The 20,853-nt window shown below is 39.4% G+C and overlaps 1 protein-coding gene across 1 annotated transcript; it reads left to right on the top strand.

The window, feature by feature from the left end:
- Positions 1-3,766: 3,766 nt before the first annotated feature.
- LOC119730671 (aminopeptidase N-like) lies at positions 3,767-20,624 on the top strand. The gene is made up of 14 exons (XM_038203662.1): positions 3,767-3,924; positions 4,436-4,828; positions 6,571-6,647; positions 8,611-8,813; positions 10,852-10,972; positions 11,271-11,425; positions 12,173-12,305; positions 14,747-14,880; positions 15,019-15,222; positions 16,180-16,253; positions 17,003-17,170; positions 19,265-19,408; positions 19,537-19,618; positions 20,475-20,624. Exons 1-14 carry the CDS (start codon positions 3,767-3,769, stop codon positions 20,622-20,624), a joined length of 2,196 nt encoding a protein of 731 aa, XP_038059590.1.
- Positions 20,625-20,853: the final 229 nt, after the last annotated feature.

Genomic DNA, 20,853 nt, shown 5'->3' with positions numbered 1-20,853 from the left:
AGGGATCAATTTGATAGATTTCATGCAAGACTTTCATGCAAGACGGCCAGAGCTTATTGTGCATTCGCACTTGTTTTGGTAATTTCCAGTGGCGGGTTTGGGCGGTGAGGGTAGATGCATGATGCAAACCCGCGTTCAGCCACTGAATAGTATGATACTATAGGTTTTCCCGGCCAATTTCCTAAAATGTTCATTCATTTCTGAAAATCGGCGATTCATTTTCGTCTGAATTTGAATGCACGTCTTTAATCCCATTTCAATTCAACGAAAGTTCAATCGTTTTCATTGTCCGTGCATTCAGTTTTGAGAAACAGACGGCCAATTCCGTTACCATGAGCATTCATTTACGCAAGCGTACCTTTTCGCGCAGAGTTCTGGCATACAATTACGTGAATGTGCAATCAAAAATACGGGTTTTTTTTCATTCAAAATAGCAGATTGCATCACAGAACATTAAACTAAAAGTGAAACAGAATGACCAATGTTTGAAATCGCCCTCTAAAAGTGAACAGGAAGTCTTGTAAACGAATCTGAATGAGCATAAACGAAGAAATGTGCTGCTCAATCACTTAATTGATTGAACTGGAATGGAATGGAATGCTCTGGTAGCGAAAATGAAACACGTGTTCAGAGCGATTCTCAAATTCAGACGAAAATGAATGACCGATGTTCAGAAGTGAACATTTTAGGAAATTGGCCGGGAAAACCTATAGTAAAGTGGGGCCAGAAAAATAATATATGGAATGGTAAAGTTCCTAAATTTATTATCAAATTGACTTAGAATGCAGCAGAAAACATCGTAAATTTCAAAATTTCCGGGGGCATGCCCACTTCCAGCCCTCCATCATATCACCCCCCGTTTCCTGATAGCTAGATCCGCCCCTGATTATGATATCACATTGAATACAAATGTTGCTGTGTCAACGCCTCGCCCCAGTGGTGGATCCAGGCTTTTTATGAAGGGGGTTGTAAACGTGGCCTGAAGACTATGAGCTGGATAGTGTTTAATCAAAATTTCGGGAACAAAATTCCCTGATTGTCTTTAAGCGTAGTATCATCGACCTTGATCACAGAATGGCCAGTCTTAAGTCCGCTAGATCAGACTAAGGCCCATTGGCGCCTTGCCAAATTTGGTCAATTTTACATTTAGGCCTAATGAAAATGTTGAGAACAAGAACAAAACCAATATCATTTGTTAGCTTAAACTTGTAGATTATGGAAATATAACTTAGGAGCCAAAATGTACCTGGTGGGGGTTGAGGCCCCACCCCCACATCCGTGCTAAGATGTCGACACGTTTTTTTCACCGGACACTTGGCCTCCGTAAAATCAAATTGTGGGGGAAGGGGGGGGGGGGGCTGGTACCATCTTTCAAAATAGGAGGCGCTCTTCAAAACCGGCCATTAAGCAAACTACGCATTAGAATATGTGCCCATTTTCAGGGCGCATTGTAAGGGATTTGGGAATTGGTTTTTATATTCCTCGTTCATATCACAATTACTCTCTGTACCATTTTGGGTAATAGGTTTTCCCGGACAATATTGACAAATGTGCATTTAAATTTATAAAACATAAATTCAATTTGGCGCTGATTTTGAGAACGACGTATAACCTGGTTTTATTTTCACTCTATTTCATTTTGCATCATTCAAATGAATGAATGTGCATAACGTTTTATTTAAAGGATTACAAATACGTGATTAGCACAAACATAAACCTATCAGCGATTTCAATATCAACATCTCCCCTCTGTTACAAAAACCATTTGTCCCCATCCCTGGAAATATTTCTCCCCATCCCCGGAAATATTCGTGAATTCACCGACATAAATCACGGATCTGTAGAGGGTCCGTGCGTGCATAAATTAACTGGTGAAATCGTACAGCGCCGCTCATTGCGTTACGTCGGCAGAAACCAATGCATCGATAAGGGATTCCCCGGTTCTGAAGCTTCTCATTGGTTAAAAATGGGCACATGATATACTACGACATCATTTTCCAATTTTCTATAATCAATACTACAGATTTGTCACCTCCATACCAACCTCGTCCCCAGGGTGTCGAGCAGTACGCGCCCACCACTACCTGTTCTCTCATTGGAAACGCGGTTGGAAATAAAGTAAGCACTGGGGACGAGGTTGCCTCCGTACGTACCGCGTTATCGGCACTATTCTCATCGCATACGCGTAAGCTTTTCTATGATTCTGTGTCAAAGTGACGTGGTTTGGTGAGTGCGGACTCAGAGTTATTTATGGATTAAAAATTAGTAAAATTTCACGAATGAAAAAGGTTTATAAATGGACGAATACGCAACGAAAACTGAAAAGGCCTAGTTTTAGGATATACCACGTGCGCTGCACGCATCGTGCATGCGCGGTGCTAGCCCGTAGTTCAGCGGTTGTTTATTGTGCATGTTGTGTACGTTGGAAATTTCACACGATCTACACGCCTGAAACGTGTTTCTTCGTTCATAAGACGGCCGCAACATTTTCGCGCCACTCGTGCACCGGGCGGATGTTGACAGGTCAAATTGCCGGATCAGATCCACCTTTTGCGTTCCCATCTGATCGTGATCCGCCAATTGCAGGATCTGATCCACCAATTGGGGGATCTGTATCCTGCTCCAGAGGTGGATCAAGAAAGGTGGATCTGATCCTGATCCACCTTATAATGGTTAGCGTTCCCACTAGTACACACAATTGCCTGATCTGATCCACCAATTGGGGGATCTGATCCGGCAATTTGGCAAAAGGTGGATCAGATCCCCCAATTGGTGGATCAACGAGACTGATGGCGAGTTCAAATACTAGGCTCGCGTGCAGCAGAGGGTCTGATTCTTTATTTGACTTAACAGTTGTTATAAGTTATCAGAGTTCGACTTTTCGAGATTTCACTGTACAAACGATACAAACAGTCAACTCCACCCCATATAGCTTGGCGCGGCACCCCGCTAGTGTTTATCATTTGCTGCCCGTGTGACCCCTGAGAAGGGGGTGTTGGTGCAGTATTCATCAAGACAAGACAAGACAAGAGTTTACTTTTGACTTGACCCCCTGAAGGAATTTTGACTACGCACCATGTGCTGTAGTCTTATGTATGGACGTATGTGAGTATAAAGGCAGTTAGACGTGTAACAGTGCTTGCCAGATAACGCATATAGGGCCTGCTGATACTAAATAGGATGCATTTTCACACATAATTATTCACATTCTCTTGACTTTTAACCAATCAGACTGCTTGTTCAAATCTGCTGGTAGCAAGTCCCATATATTTCATATAAAAATGGTAATTGAAGTCGACGAACAGCATATCGCATATGTAAATAGCAATTGAACTTGGGAATAGGTAATTGGTTGACATCGCGGGGCCCGGCGACGCGGTATACACTGAGTATCACCCGTTATCCACCGTGACGGAGCCAAGTCCATGGCTTCGCCATGGTCTATTACATAGACTAGCGACGCGGCGGGCCAATGAGAAACGAACAAAACCGGCTTGATATCAAGTCTAAACTAAAAAGCATTGTCGTGGTGCCGGTTTATTATTTTTTATAGAGACCCGCAGTATGGAACAATATCATAACGTACCAACTCGATTGTTGTAGACAGAAATCGATGTAGTCTGTGCACTTCAACTAGCTTTAATAGTTTGTGCATAGCACAATTAAAACACAACTCTATTTTCTTCATCAAACAGTTCGGCTTGTTCCTTCTAAAAATATATTATTTCTCTTGGGAGTTATGACCATTGGAAGTAAGCAACTCGACATGTCTGACAAGAAACTGGATCGTGAGCGGAATGATGAATCCGGGATTTACCTTCACGTGTCCGCAATTATCTTTGCTTTGGTGTGTGTGGCCGTGATGGTGGCTGCGGTAGGATTACTGGCTGGGTTTTTACCTGATCGGACCTGCCAAAATGAAAGGTATGGAAGCCATGTTTGTTTTTATTCACAAAGCTCGTTTTGACCAAGCCACGTTCAAAACAATGTGCCATTTTGCCGAGGATTGACATTCAAGCCATTTCACAGACATTTCCGTAACAATAGGCACACCGTGCCCAGTGGTTGTTTTTTTTTTTTTATGAAAGTGAACCAACTGCATTTTTGCATTCAGTTTTCAAGACAATGATGCTCAGTGATGCATGACTCAGAAAACCTAAACACGGTATCATTGAAAAGCATAGAGATTACGCTTTCAGATGATACCAGTTTTATAGCCAGTAAATATATCGTCTGTCCATACTCATTCTTTGAAGTTGGGTTTCCTTTTTTTGAAACACCCTGTATAGACACATAAAGATTCAAGAATTGGAGACAACAGGGATTATCAAACTCCCGCCAATCTCAGTCATGTTCATTGTGTACGCCTGGCTAATTTCTTGTAACCCATCTGTTCGTTTAACCTTGTCGGTGGATCTGATATACTTTTGTACAGTTTTCCAACCAAAGGACCAACCTATGATGTTACAACTGAGGGTTCAAATGATCCACTGACCACCACAGATCCCAATACCATCTGGAAGGACCCCCGGCTACCAGACACCTTCGTCCCACTGCACTACGACTTGGAGATGAAGACCGATCTGAATAACTTCGTCTTCGACGGTAAGGTGACCGTGACAGTCTTGTGTATGAAGGCTACAAACCTCCTGGTGCTCAACAGCAATAAACTGCAAATCCCCCACACAGGAGGCGTGGAAATCCTCCCTGAAAGCAGAGGTGGGATACCAAGTATCATAAGAGTCAGCGTTGACGAGGCGAATCAATACCTGAACGTGGTGTTCGATAACAATCTAGAAGAGAATCGAGAATATAGGGTTTTGGTCAGGTTTCAAGGTGTGCTGAATGATAATATAAAGGGGTATTACAGGAGTTCGTATACCGCAGCGGATGGTATTAACAAAAGGTAGGGGCATTATAATATTCTCTTGCACTATTATTATATACACAGCACGCGTATTGGGCCTATAGCGTGTACAAATATTGATGTGAGCTCATACTTTATTCGATATGGTCTATCAGTTTTATAGTTGGTCGGTTAGTTAGGTGGGTTTGGATAGGTAACTTATACAATGTTTATACATTGTATACGTATATATTGCTTTGTATATACATTGTATAAGTACATATTGCTTTGAAACTTTGTTACAATTTTCCGTTGATAGTTTTCCATGGTAGAAAAGTGTTGATACCTTTGTTTCCTATATGCAACGATCCCGAGTTCAGAGGACTAAGGAGACATGTCGCCTCCCCCGTCGATTAACAAATCCCCTCGTTTTATTAATTTAAAATATACCCCCCCCCCCAATTCGGTGATATACATTTAATACCGTTCCCTATGTCATGCAAACTTTGTTTTCCTTGCTCTGTATGTAATGTAAATCTGTATATAAATAACTCCAAGGTAAATGTTGCTATATATCAATTTAAAGGGAATTTACAACATTTGCTTTTGCTGCAATTTTCAGAAAAAATGGATTTGGAGGATTAGTATGTTATAGCAAATATTGATAAGCTGACTTGTTTCACTTTTGGGGCTTGTAGATGCTGGAAAAAACAAGAAAACCAATCAAGTTTTTGTAGTCTGGTTCCCCGACCCCACTTAAGATTAAATGGAGCAATTTGTAGACTTTGAGGGATTGTAAGGTCAGAAAATCAGTCTAGCAGGTTTGTACCCCTTCAAGGTGTGTAATGATCAGTTGCAAAGAAAATGCAGAATATCTAAATATGAAAAATTATGAGCAGTTTTTGAAAAAAAAGTGTTTTCTCCAACGCTAGTCGGCCGACCAGCGTTGGAAAAATACAATTATCTTGAAAATGTCAGCACAGTGCACCAGGAGCCATTTTACAGGATGCTTTAGACTGTCATTCCCAAACACTCCAGTAAGGTATTTCGTGATAATTTGATCATTTCGTTTTTCGATGTTTGCAAATGTTGTATCTTCCCTTTAAAACAAAAATGTTTGGTTCCGGTTGTGATGGGGTAGAATTTGGGAAGGGGATATCACCAAATAAGGAAGGAGAACGCGCTTTACCGTTTTACATGTAGCGGAAAATTAACAGCAACAAGTGAAATGGGCGTGGTTTTGAGGGGTTTTTTTTGGGGGGGGGAGTCAAGTTGCGTTTCTATGCCAACTTTTTTTTATTGAAATATTGAATTATCAATTGACTTATTGAGTTATCCCTGAAAATAAGTGTAACTTGTAAAGACCGTGGGGATAATTCGACAGTCCCTATTTACGGGGTCAAATGCGAGTCGTTTTTTAGTCGGCTTTTATATAACGCAAGATCAGACTGCGTGCTGTCCAGAACGGTTGTGCACCTCTCCTCATTATACTCCGTACAAAGTCCTTCGACTGTATTGTACCCGGTCGTCTATGCAAACTTGCACAAGTTTTGCAGTGTAGGCCTAGAGCCAATACACTGTATTATGATCAATTAACCTATCGAACTTTGATCAGCATGGAGAAAAGTTCATCGCCCATTTTTTTTCAAAACCTACATTTCGTGGTGTGCATTTGTTATTTCCTTTCTCCATGACGGAGTAAACTCATTTTCCTGACTCCACAGGTGGCTTGCCGTGACGTTCTTCTCCCCCACGAATGCTCGCATGGCCTTTCCTTGCTTCGATGACCCCGGGCTTAAAGGTGAACATTCGGAGCTAAAAGACACCTGTAAAAGAAATGTTATTAAAACCAATTGGCATATCGATGACTAAATAAAGTAAATTATAATGCAGCGCTTTCCATCGTATCAAAAATCTCAAAGCGCTTTAAATAGAGTCCCGTTCATCAGGCCACGAGACAGCCGATATCAGGGCAATTGTAGTAATAAGTGTCTTGCCCATGGGCACAAAACACCATGTTCCTGGTAGGGTTCGAACCCACACACCATCGTACATGAGTCAAACACCATAACCACTGGACCATGGCATTCTACATTGGAATATTATTCAGATCAGATTTATTTGCAGCATTAAGCGGCCTATTAGGAATTAGCCTTGGTCAAGGCGCTAGTTGTCTTTTATCCGGCCGTAGCGCGGTAATGCATGCAGTCATAATGTCTATGCGCTATGCATGCAGTATGCATTAAAAATACAGCGCGAACAGCGACCTCACGCGGCCACTGTTTTTATGCAAATCAGTTTGACCCAATATAGCGCCTTGGTTCAATTGTCCATGTGACATTTCAAAAATATCCCAAATGCAAATGACAGAGGACACTCTTCTGCCCATCTTGTGAGAAAATGATAGAAATCCAATCACGCATATCAATACGAAGCTCAATTGAATGAAAAAAAGTGCCAATACATATGGAGAACTTTGCCACCAATAATTATGTGCAGAAAATCAAAGCCCTGCATGCTCTGCGGTCACACACAACGGTGCATTGACCCGGCGACCTGCACAGCCCCGCTGCATTGACCGGACTATACATAAACAGCAGGTCGATCCTCGCAACAAAAGCGATGCCTGATTTGACAAGAAAAGTGCCCTTGTTCTTCTCAACCAATCAAAACGGTTGTTACATGAATGGAAAGCTTATTGTGTTATCTTTCAGAAACCGTGCGAGGTAATTGTATGCGACCGAGTTCACACGTGTGCTGTTCGAAGAAGTAAACCCGCACCCTCAAAAATCGGGGAAATGTGCCGTGACCTCCATAGGAAACGCGAAATTTTCACTGAGTTACCCGTTTTTCAATGAAAAAGTGCACATAATTATTCGCCTTTAACCATGAAGAAATTATATTCATTTGAAAGAGGAAAACCTATATTTTATGATGCGATGCGAGGAAGTAAGTCTAACCAACATACTTTCCGTGTATAACGAAAGTTTGCTGAGAGCGCCTAGATATGAGCCAGTCTTCCCACGTAAACAGAGCTGCACTAGTGACGAGTGAGCAAATGCTCCCTAGGGTCCTAGCTCTATGCTCCAATGTACTGGTTTGAGTGATCCTGCAAGGCAGGGTATAACAAAAGTTTCCTTGTTTAAAAAGATGTTTAACTAAAACAAGACGCAATCTTGGTAATCTAACAGATAATTGCAGATCTTTTAATGCAAAGATGACAAAGAAAATGCTGTGTAATGCTATTACTTTTAGATTAGATACAAAAGGGATTAACATTCTACCTTTTAAAGCATGATCAAACCAGTACATTGGAGCAATGCTATTTACTGCAACTTTTCTTATTGGCACTTTTTTCATTCTAATGAGCTTCGTGTTGGTATGCGTGATTGGATTTCTATCATTTTCTCACAAGATGGGCAGAAGAGTGTCCTCTGTCATTTGCATTTGGGATATTATTGAAATCGTGCATTTCTATTTCATTAATTAAGAATAATGTGGGGGGAACTTAGGACTTGTGATACCTGTATACTGATTATCTGCAGGCCTTTGAACTTCAAGCGAAAAAGCAACTGGCCCTTCGAAGGCCTGCACTGTATGTTGCAGTTATGGGGCAAGTTTTTTTTCCCCCATGGAATGTTCAGGCCAGCGCCAATGGTTCGCTCGTACACTGCCCACCTTAGTGTTATACACTGCCCACCTTAGTGTTATGGCATTGTAATATGTTTGTACTCTATACTAGCATTCATTTTTTGTGTGTGAAGCAAATCTGACTCTGACGATGATCCATCCTGAAGACTACACGGCTCTCGGTAACATGCCGGCAGAGGGCGCTCCAACCAGCCCGGACCCAGACGGGTTTGTGACCACACGGTTCGCTACTTCACCGAAGATATCTACATATTTAGTGTGCTTCGCTGTACTAGATTTCCCGTCGATAGAGATCACATCAAAGCACAACATTTCAGTAAGACTTGACATTTTTAGTGTTTGAAGGGACAAAAATGGTTGCAGGACTTATACAAGTTTATGAAATTGAGATTGGTAATTCACTGGAAGTCTGTTCACGCATCTGGCAGACACAATGTGCCGGATAGATCACTGACACTACGATATAATCTTTTACGATGGCACTGCCCGACTCGGCAGTGAATGAGTGACTGGGTCACAATGTGGATTCCTAATATATCCAGCACCAGCAAAAAACGTAAGCAGATACACTGGAAGAAAACTAATGACAAGACATTTGGTTAAAGGCAGACACATGCTGGGAACATATGGATTTTTTTTTCATTTGAAGCAACAAAGTTTGCTCAAAATCTTAAGAAGGTGGCATAACAACTAACTTCTTGAAGTTTCAGCTTAGTGGGTACCGGCTATACGGTTTTGAGAAAAAAGTAAATAACCATCATCATAGGTAGAATGAATCCGAAAAAGATCGACATGTGTGTGATTCCACGTAGTGATTATATTTCCGATCAGTTCACAAGAAGTATAGCCCGTGTTGTTGGAGACATAAACGTACCTACCGATTTAACGAGAAAGTCCTAGCTCAGAACTGGTACTAAAATGATTTTGCCTGAAATATTCATTCGGAAGAAAAACAATCAGTAAAGTCGGTTTAAGTAAGTGTGCCTGGGGGCACAGTTTTTTTTACGTGCGTTTAGAGCAACGAAATCCAGTTACGAGACCCCAAAAATATATAGGTTTTCCCGGCCAATTTCCTGAAATGTTCATTCACTTCTAAAAATCGGTCATTCATTTTCGTCTGAATTTGAATGCACGTCTTTCATCCCATTTCAATTCAATCGTTTTCATTGTCCGTGCATTCGGTTTTGAGAAACAGACGGCCAATTACGTTACCTGTGCATTCATTTACGCAAGCACCTTTTCTAAATTGATTTCAGGTACAGCTAATTTGATTGACGGTTAATGAAAAAGAAACCCCTAATTGTATCTGGTGCCGATGGCATTAAACTTAAAGTGAAATAGAATGGTGAATATTTGAAATCGCCCTCTAAAAGTGAAAAAGAAATCTTGTAAACGAATCTGAATGGACAGAAACGAAAGGTGCTGCTCAATCACTAAATATTGAACTGAAATGGAATCGAATGCTCTGGTAGCGAAAATGAAACGCGTGTTCAGAGCGATTCTCAAATTCAGACGAAAATGAATGACCGATTTGTTCTGTTTTCTCAAAACGTATAGTATCCACTGGGCTGAAACTTCAACAAGTTAGTTTTCATGAACCCTTCCTCAGATGTTAACCAATGTTGGTGCTTCAAACCCAAAAATAACTGCACAAAAAGCAACGCTCCTATAGTATTATACATGTATACAACATTTGCTTTTGCTGCAATTTGCAGGAATAAAGGGATTTGGAGGATTAGTATGATTAGCAAATATTGTTAAAGGTTTGTAAAGAAACCAATCATGCTATTGCAGTCTGGTTCCCTGACCCCACTTAAGATGAAACGGAGCAATTTCTAGACATTGGGGAATTGTAAGGTAAGAGAATCAGTCTAGCAGGCTTGTTCCTCTTCACAGGTGTGTAATCAATTGCAAAGAAAATGCGGAATAGAAAAATTAGGAGCAGTTTAAAAAAAAACACAACAGTTTTCTCCAACGCTGGTCGGCTGACCAGCGTTGGAAAAATTAAACTTTTTCTTCAAAATGTCCGGCACACCAGGAGCCACGATTTTACAGAATGCTTTAGACTGTCATTCCCTAACAATCCAACAAGGTATTTTGTGATAATTTGATGATTTTGGTGCTTGCAAATGTTGCATCTTCTCTTTAACATACAAATACTTAAATGTTCTTTTGCGATTGAAAGATGGTTCCAAACCAGTATCAGTACGCATATTACAATACATGTAGGCCTACTGTTTTCCAAGCAGGACTTGTTAATGTGATCTGATAATAAGCTCTGCCTGGCAATCAGAAGAAATGCAGGAATGACATTTGTATCATACGCATAGGATTTTGTTTTGTTTCGGCAATAGATTCGCGGTTGGGCACGTCCGGACGCTACTGATTCTTTGCAATACGGCTTGAATATGACAGCACGCACATTAGATTTCTACATTGAGCACATCGGAATGGACTTCCCCCTCCCAAAAATAGGTAACCTTTAACCACATCCCACCACAAAAACATCGATGTGACCTAGCTTCCACGACACTCATTGTCGTCATGCCTGAATCACTGAACAAAATGTAAAAGAATTTACGTAATGTCAGAGGCAATCAGATTAATTTGGTGATTACCCGTCGCATTTTGGTGTAGCTGTGTGATAATTTCCATGCCGCATCTTTGGATATAAATTCGCACTATTTGAGTTAAAATCCATTGTACGAAGTATATAATAGAATAAATCTGTATTTGGTTTATTTTGAGAAAAAAAAATGTACTATTTCCCCAGACGTTGTAGCGGTTCCTGATTTTGAGGCAAGCGCCATGGAAAATTGGGGTTTGATCACGTATCGGGAAACAGCTCTGCTCAACACAGCAAGCACGACTTCACAAAGGACAACTGGGAGTCAAGGTTTTACCATCGCTCACGAGATGGGACATCAGGTAAAAAGGCCTATCACGTGCTTATATACAATGACCAAAACAACAAGAAGGCCCTACATGTAGAATTATGGACTTCTTTACTCTGAAGTAAAATTGTGTTGACATTTATATGCATGATTTTTGTTGTCGTACAATTAACTGTTGAATGTGGGCACACATAATAATGTTTGGGTTACCTGTCGGGTGTCTGATGACGTCACAGGTGAAACAGACGATCCCGTGAATACATGTCCGAAATTACCTGCATTGTTTCTCTGAGTTTTGACTGTCCGATCATTTTAAACGAAGACTGTTATTTAGAATTGTCAAAATAGTTTCGATTTGTACATGTGATATTTATATGCAGTATTTCGGCAACCTCGTTACCCATAAGTGGTGGGAGTATATCCTGCTAAAGGAGGGCGGGGCTACATACCTGGCATATACTAGCCTACCAGCTGTGCAACCAACATGGCAATACGTAAGAATCATTGTTTGTCTGATTGTCTTTGGAGCATTAGTCTACATGTGTGTCTGCTGAACTTCATCAGCTGATATTGAACGTTTACTCCTGACTTGTTACTACTGTTCAGTGAATGTAGTCAACCATCTGTTATTCGCTATATGTCTTAATAGCCTTGGGTATCGTGTCGGGAACTCTCGTTAAGATTCACGTTTGTTTAGTTGCAAAATATATTGATATTCAGTTCTGTTGGAGAAATTTTGGGATTTGACAAATGCCGACTATCATGCTTTCATCTTACGCAGCAAGACCTGTTTGTGATTGAACGTGTAACTACGGCTATGTCTACGGACGCTTTACCAAACGCTAGACCAGTACAGAAGGATGTAGCCACGCTCGCCGACATAGCTGCTTCGTTTGATCGGGCTATCACGTATAGTAAGGTATGTGCATGATGAGATACCAACGTGATGTTGACGACGCGCAATCAGTGGAAATGAGAATCCAATGGTTCCTTAAGTATGGCTATTTTTCAGACAACTTGTGTTGTGTCATCCAAGACCCATGCACCAAACAACATAACTTGGCGTTCAGTGGCCTTGGTGGTGGTATTTAATTATCACAACATTACAGGTCAACTCACCTGTATCACTGTTGAACAAAACCAATATGGCTGTCATGCACAGGATATTTTGCTTCAGAATTGCTCTGTCTTTCACAAGATGTCGATTGTCTGATAGAAAATGTAATCATTTTCTTCAAGGGACCATCCATCCTGCGCATGTGTGAAAACATTCTTGGCAAGGCGACATTCAAGAGAGGGTTGATGGTGAGTTAGAAAGAGGTCTCGGTTCGTCATGTTATATGCTTCCTCCTTACATCTGCTTCATTATTTAGTTACAACAAGCTTAAGACATATTAAAATTAAAAAGGATAATAATATGTGGCATCTGGACCCTCTTGTTCCATTTGACACAAAGTTGTCCTTGCGGGTGACGCAATAGTATGGAGTTCATATTGGTTTTGGTTGAATTGCTGCGTGTGTATCGTTAGAAAGCACGAGTCCTGCTTATAAAGGTCACAAATTTATGCGACATATCTCCCCAAATTTTGAATTTTCTTTAAATAGTCGTGTTAAGTACTGTCTTCCTTTGCTATGAAAGAAATTAACATTTTATTGACGATTGTTGAATCTGGAGAATTTGTTTAAAGGAAGTAAATCTGAATGTCAAACCGTTAATCACTAAGACATGCAAATTAAATAATATGGTCAATGATAGCTGCGGAACAGTTTATAAGGCGGACAGGTTGAGGGTTCGAGTCCCGGGAATTTTGATTTCCCCAGAAGCGAATTTTCTTTCTTAAATTGTGTTTTGATATCAAGTCCTAATGATCGATGACATCGATGTTTTAAAATTGGACCGTATTTTTGTTCCTGGTTAAAAGATGTAATGTCCTTGTTCTTCAGCAAAATCAATTTTTATTCGAAAAAGTACGTATTTAACATTATAGTGAATATTTTTAAAGCATAATTGAACGAATTTGGGCTGATTATGTCACTCTACAAAACGCTTACACACGCAGACGTACATGAGAAGATATGCCTTTGGTACAGCAACAAATGACGACTTTTGGGAATGTATGCAAGAGGTAAGCGTTTTGCCAAAGCGTTGCCAATTGTTAGTTGTTAGAAATCATATTGATCTTTCTGAGAGAAAGTTGCATCACAGAAAATAAATTCATTTCAAAATTCGACTTTTGCCTTGAAAAAGTGCCTACTAGGATCAAAACGAGATCGAACCAATACCGTATGTGACTCATATACTTTGTGAAATCGCCAAATTGGCGTTATCGAAATCTATGCAGTTGAAATCAAATTTTCGCAGTCTTATAAACACGAAAATAAATTCCAATGAAGCTAAACAAATTCACAACATTTAAATCATGAAGAATGTATGATGTGCAAGAACAAACTGTTTAAAGAACGTGCATGCAAACAATGTTCGTTCGTTATCAATGGATTTAAAAATAATTACTTAAGGATAGATATCCATCTTATTGATTTCGTTTTTGCTCCTCAAGGCAGTGGCTGAAGATGGAACACCGATTGATATCGTTGGCATCATGCACACGTGGGTGCTTCAGTCAGGATTCCCATTAATAAATATTACAACGAATTTCGGGAATTCCGACAAGATATCGTTTAAAGCGGAGCAGTTTCGGTTTCTGATAAGCCAAGACAAAGCAGATACAAAAAGGTTAGATTGCCAGAATTATCTCATGGAATTTTGAAACTTTCAGGCAATATCGTTGTCGCTAATGGCAAGAATTGAGAAGAAGGCCAATGTCCAACAACGAATTTAAGGATTCATTCAAAAGCCACATTATTTTAATTTATTTTAATAAAGTTCCTTGTGGATGATACCCTTGTGGATTCAAACTCCAACTTCATCAAATACAGCTCCTGTTTGGATGAACAACCAAACAGGTAAGGTCGGACAATAATATTATTTTGTTTTGTTTTTAAGTATGTAGTTCGCAACCCTCAAAAGGACCTTACTTGGCTACAAGTAAGGACAAATAAAACAGTTTCTTCATAATTTCACACGTTCCACAACTGCTAGCTTGACACGAAAATCTTAGCCCTTAGCACGAAACGTTGAGCTTATATGAAATCTGTTTACTACGGTAACGCCAAGGAATTATGACACAGTCTATTAATCTTATATAGGAGATTTTATTCAAATGATTCAGTTGATATTTTAGAGGTTGGGGAACTACAAATAAAACTGTAAATAAAAGTTGTTATATTTATATTCTTCTTTTTTCAAACATATATACCACAGTGTGTAAAGTACCAATGTGTTCTCAATCTACAGAAATTGATCATGTGATTGACGAAACGAACGCTGATTGGCTGTTGATCAATCCAGATCGGTTCGGCTATTACCGCGTAAACTATGACTCTGATAATTGGCAGCGTCTTGTTAACCAACTGCTGTCAAACCACACAGTAAGTGCAGGAATCATTTTCACTCAATTGTTCTCAATCATATCAATGTGAATGATGATATATTTTGCTCATTTTGTGTTGAACAACTCTCGGCTCTTAAGAATCACGTACCATTTCTTTTTGTCCCCCAAATCACAGGTGTTTTCAGTGAGCAGTCGAGCCACGCTTATTGACGATTCCTTCACTTTGGCGAGAGCCGGTAAACTCGGTTATTCGGTCGCGTTGGAAATTACGAGATATTTAGAGAATGAAAAGGACTACGTTCCCTGGGCAGCAAGCCAGGGTGTTATGTCGTATCTCGACCAACTTTTAATCACTACTGGAGCGTATGGTTCTTTCATTGTAAGATATGCGACATTAATTTTGCTGTTTCCGCTTTTATAGGTTTTTTCAGTTTTGCTGAAAGAACACTTACTGTTTTTATGATCCATGGACAGAACTTTGAAACGGTGTTTGTATTCAAAATTCCGTAACTTGAAAAGTACATGAGTAATTGGAATGATTGTTGCGCTAAAAGAAAGCTCAATGACTGCATGGGCTTTCATATCCTAGGTTTTGAAATTGCTACAGGCAGAACTTCATTCAAAAATTGGTCCTGCCATTTGGGATGCGGTTTTTTTCCCCTCACTCTGTATAACGAAAGTGAATGACCGAAGCATTTAATTGATTGATAAAAACGAATGTGCTTTAAAGTATTTGCTTTTCCTGTAATTTTCAGAAATGGATGGATTTGGGGAGTAAGTATTTTATAGCAAATATTATTGTACTGACTTGTTTAAAATTGTGTGTTCGTAGATGCTGGAAAAACCATGAAAAACAATCGTGTGTTTGTAGTCTGGTTCCCTGTCCACACTTAAGATGAAACGGAGCAATTTATTGACCTTGGGGAATTGTAAGGTCAGGAAACCAGTCTAGCACCCGTTCATAGGTGTGTAATCGATTGCAAACAAAATGCGAACTAACGAAATATGGTAAATTGAGGGAAATATTTGAAAAAGCCAGTTTTTTTCCAACGCTGGGCCGACCAGCGTTGGAAATTGATACAAAAATACCACTTTTCTTGAAAATGATAGCACACGAGGTGCCATGATGCTTTAGACTGCCATTCACTAACAGTAAAGGCATTTCATAACAATTTGGTATTTTTGTTTTTTTGATGTTTGCAAATGTTGTATATTCCCTTTCAGATAATTTCAATGATATAAGTGTTAAAGTAACAGGGAAAACTATATTATTTCTTCTTTGATGTACTTGACATCGTCTTTTTTCGTCCTCAAAATGTTAATTTTTTTGTTTCAGAAATACATGAGAAACCAAATCAGAACATTGTACAAATCCTTTGGATGGACAGACGGGGAATCGCATCTAGAAATGTAAGAACACAACATTTTGGATTTCTTCAAATACTGGTTCTTGCCTAAGGTATTTTTGTAAATTTATTCCATCATGTAGGCCTTACTATATAGTCATGGATTATGGAATGTTGGGTGACTATGTTATAAATACTTGGCCCCATCAGAAATTAGCTTTAAGTTATTATGACTCCCACTCCCAAGAATACTGACTAAATTCAATTTTTGGTAAACAAACAAATAGGTTAAAAATGACTTGGGCGCGCGGGATTTGAAGCTGTTACCTTCCAGATGTCATATCAAATCCCGAGCCATGCAACAGTTGATTACAATTGGTTAACAATGTTTAATTTTGCTGTTAATTAATAACAGGTGTATTTTTCAATTGTAATTTCAGTTTAACCCATGCCTTAGCTATCGATACAGCCTGTCGGTATGGGTTGAGGGACTGTCAAGACAAATCTCTCGAACTATTTCGGGAATGGATGGCCAATGAAACGTACAACTCGTAAGTTCATGTGTGACGTATGGCGTCTGCTTTAGACTTATATCAGTGGAAATAATATCAACAATGACAGTATTTATCGACGGAAAGTGAAAAGAGAACAATACATTTTAGTCAGTAATTTAATGTGAATACTACAGTGTACTTTTCTATGGGGATGACGTACACACACTCTTGCTTCAATTACGTATAATTTACCATATTGGTCCGAAGGCGTTGTTCAATTATATATATATTTTTAATACTCCTTGTCAAATTACGGTAGAATTCCAATTAACCAGAAACAAACTGTGTACTGTACGGCGATCGCGACAGGGAGGACCGAGGAATTTGATTTCGCTCTCCGCCAATACCTGAACACGACTGACGCAGCCCAACGATCAGCTCTTCTCATGTCGCTAGCCTGTACTCGTCAGAGCTGGCAACTCAACACGTAAGTTGCAATGCTATATCACATAGAAATCTTGTTTACCTGAAGGCTTGTTAACAAAATACACATTTGGACCTTGGTACCGGAATACATAGGGTTGTATCGAAAGGGAATTGTATCTACTTAAAAACAAAGAAACTGGACGTATACTGGTGTGTTTGTTACGAGCGCGAGGTGTGTCGTGGGAAAAAAATGTATTAATATTATTGACGAAATCTAACTGAAATGCAATTGATTCACCTCGGCTTTTCCAAGAAATAACCTCTGGATTGATAATGTCATGTTTTTTTGGTTACTTCACACTATAATTTATTATAGTCAAATGATTGCTTTCAGACTGGCAGCTAGGTTAACTTGTTTCCCCATTTCACGAGACCATAACATAAGGTCACCGAGATGCATGGTTGGTGAGGTATAGTTGAAGGTACTTGGTCCATTTTATAAAGTGTCCTTTTTTGAGCACGGGCATCTTATAAAATAATGAACATGAAAATGTAGATATTATGCCATAAATACATTTTTTTTAACCAAAAATGGGCAAAATGTAGTAAAATGCCCTCTTGTCATCAACACAGAGCAACCAAATGACGTAATATTGAAGAGCACCGGAAACCCAACATTCCTGCCAAATTGTATGAAAAACGACAGTCACATATGGAAATGTGCCCCCCCCCCAGTTCTGAGCAGACTTGAAATCAAGTCGGTATTGGCCCGTGCACCGTGCGCGCGCAACGCATACCGTCCCACCATTGATCTCCATGAGAACGATTTCGTTAAAATAAAACACACAAACAGACAGGTATTCGTCAGGAGAGGAAACAACTATTTTGTTGAAGAAACTCATGATTTTGTAAATTTTGTCGGAAAAAAACAATTTGGTTTATGATAATGATGATATTGATATGAAGATGATGGTACTACATGAACATGGTGATGTACTGTACGTAAACATATCATTTTTGTATGTACACGATTTGGGGTTGTCAGTTAAAAATATAATTTCCGTGTTCTCCAACATAATTATTTTGATGTTTTCACCCAACACAATTTTTGGGACGCAATAGACATGTATTAACGAGAAAGAATGATTTTATCTATTTTGGGTCTGCAGCCGTTGCAGATAAAGGGAAACCCAGTTTACTCATTGCGTTTGCGCACCTGCCAGTACAATGGTTCCCGTCCCCAAATTATCTATGCTAAAAAAGTGAGGCGATAAACACCAGTTTGCCCCACAGAATGCATTATTGTCAAGCCGCAGATCATTCGAAATGAACATTAATTCCATAACTCATCGTGGGTCGATTTTTTTGGTCGATGTTTCGTTCAAAGTGAATGATTTTTGTATTGTTAAAACAAGCAATCGAAAATAACATACATTTTTGGTGGAGAATCTCGAAAAAGCACGAACAGTACATTTTTAAAACATTAGATTTTTTAAAACCTTGAATAGTTTGTCATTTTGTACCTGATGGCGTTATTATGACGTCACACGCACACCTCGGGATCAGGGTGGATGCCATAATATATACCGTTTGGAAACAATTATCGTAAAATATAAAAATATCCAAAGAAAAACCGGAGCGATTTTAATAAGTGTAATGCAGCTTCGCTCGAACATGCATGTATTAATACAAATTGGATGTAAAGCGTTGTCTGCCATGATTTCATGCAGATAGATTCTGTCAAGACAACCAAACAACTTTAATGGTGTTCAGTTAATACCAATAAAATATCAATAGGCCAAGGTCTAGTCAAACTTTTCGGTAGCAAACTCGCATAGGTTTTCGAACGTCTTTCGTAAAAAATGGTTGAACAAAGAAAACGTTTGGTGGATTATATCGGAAAAGGGCGGAAACATTTTCGTATACTCAACTCACACTGTGCTAGACTTGTTTTTGTAACGTTATACCTTTACAAAGGAAATCAAATTAATGAAGTCTTGAATCCCATTACTACGTTCATTAACGTAATTATTGCTTCACAGATTACTGGAATTAATAGCAGATAGAGGAGATGCTAATTGGAGGCAGTACGCATACTGGCTATTATTATAGATATTAACTTGCTATTATGTTCTTCTTTTGATCTTCCGAACAGTTTATTATACTACACCATAGACTCTGCTGTGACCATTAAGGCGCAAGATGTACCTGCAACCATTACGGCTGTTGCAGCCAACCCCATCGGTGCTTCTCTAGCCTGGGACTTCTTCCGAGCAAACTACGAGCTATTCCTGGACAGGTAGCTACATCATCACATTTCTATCGTTTGCCGGCGCCTTCCTCTCTCGTTGAAAACGCACAATTTGACTTGCTTTAAGCGAAATCGAAAACTACTAACGCGGAATTCAAATTGTCACTTTCTGACAGATTTGGAGACAGCTTGTTTCATTTCGGAAGAATTGTTCAAGGAGTGACCAAACCATTCACTTCAGAGTTCCATCTTCAAGAGGTAAGATCGGGCGGTGTTTGGCTGTTTCCATTATCAAAGCCAACAGCAGTCACTATTTTAATATACAAATAATGAATGTTTGCGAGTGCAATGGAAAGAATAATTTCATTCGGTGACAGATGAAATGTTCCATTTCACGAGAAATTATTCTTTCTATTGCACGAACGTAAAACATTCATTATTTGTTTTATATAACACCTGAATAAATCCTCGTCATCTGATTGGTTGACTTTTAATAGCCAATTTATTCAGGTTAAAAATTGTTTACAAGTTTGACAAGTTCAGAGTTATCCTATTATGCAAACTGTTCAACAGGTTGAGAACTATAATATTCAATTTATCTCACCTTAAAACTTTTCCATAAGTTTAGAACTCAAACAGTTCAATAAGTTCAGAACTTTTATTGCCAATTTAAACACCACAGCGCCACCATCGGCAACATGTGCAGTATAACAGTGCAATGGTACTTCTAATCACAGTGCAATAGTACTACCATTGCAATGCGCGTTGCGCGCCACGCGCGCGCCGTGCATTGGTACGAATAATTCAAGACATGTGATCAACGATCCACCAATCAGATGACGGGGATTTATTCAGGTGTTGTATAACATTGAATATCGACTGTTGTTGGCTTTATTCACGCACTTTATCCCTGTAAGCAATGTATCTGTATTGTGAGCTTATTATACGCATTCCCGTCTTTGATGTGTATTAATGCAATAAGCCAAACAAGGGTCGTACTTGTTGGAATGGTTTGGATAAAATTGGATTCAAATGATTTTAGCTTGAGTAGGCCCCAAGTTTGTAAGATAGGGATCACTGACACCTGCGATTCTCCCTTTGTTTTGATGAACAGCTTGAGAAGTTTATAGCAGAGCATCCTGATCAGGGGACTGGAGCAGCTGCCTTTGCTCAGGCTGTGGAAGAGATTCAAAGCAACGTACGTTGGATGGAATCCCATTATGACGAGGTCAAGACTTGGCTGGATGAGAGCGTTGCTACATAACTGACAACTCTACTAAAGGCAATCATGTTACCCGACATATATAATGTCCTGATAATCAGCACCGGCCTACGTTGTCCATGTTACCTTGTTTTGATATTACGGTCCCGTTAACTAATAACATAGTGATACATGTATATAGGCAATTCAATTGTTACTTAAACAATAATACGCAACGAAAACGTGACCTTTGTACAAATTACAGTGAATTAAAATGATATACATGTATTCT

This window comes from Patiria miniata, unplaced genomic scaffold, assembly GCF_015706575.1.
Source record: "Patiria miniata isolate m_02_andy unplaced genomic scaffold, ASM1570657v1 HiC_scaffold_22, whole genome shotgun sequence".
NCBI classification, from domain to species: domain Eukaryota; kingdom Metazoa; phylum Echinodermata; class Asteroidea; order Valvatida; family Asterinidae; genus Patiria; species Patiria miniata.
The sequence above is the reverse complement of the archived record's forward strand: the minus strand, read 5'-3'. Positions and strand labels throughout refer to the sequence as shown.

Excerpts from the sequence above, each read along its gene's own strand:
- LOC119730671 (XM_038203662.1), top strand. The coding sequence starts at position 3,767 with ATGTCTGACAAGAAACTGGATCGTGAGCGGAATGATGAATCCGGGATT. Across the intron at positions 14,881-15,018 it reads AACTGCTGTCAAACCACACA|GTGTTTTCAGTGAGCAGTCG; the intron begins GTAAGTGCAGGA and ends CCCAAATCACAG. Across the intron at positions 19,409-19,536 it reads TACGAGCTATTCCTGGACAG|ATTTGGAGACAGCTTGTTTC; the intron begins GTAGCTACATCA and ends ACTTTCTGACAG.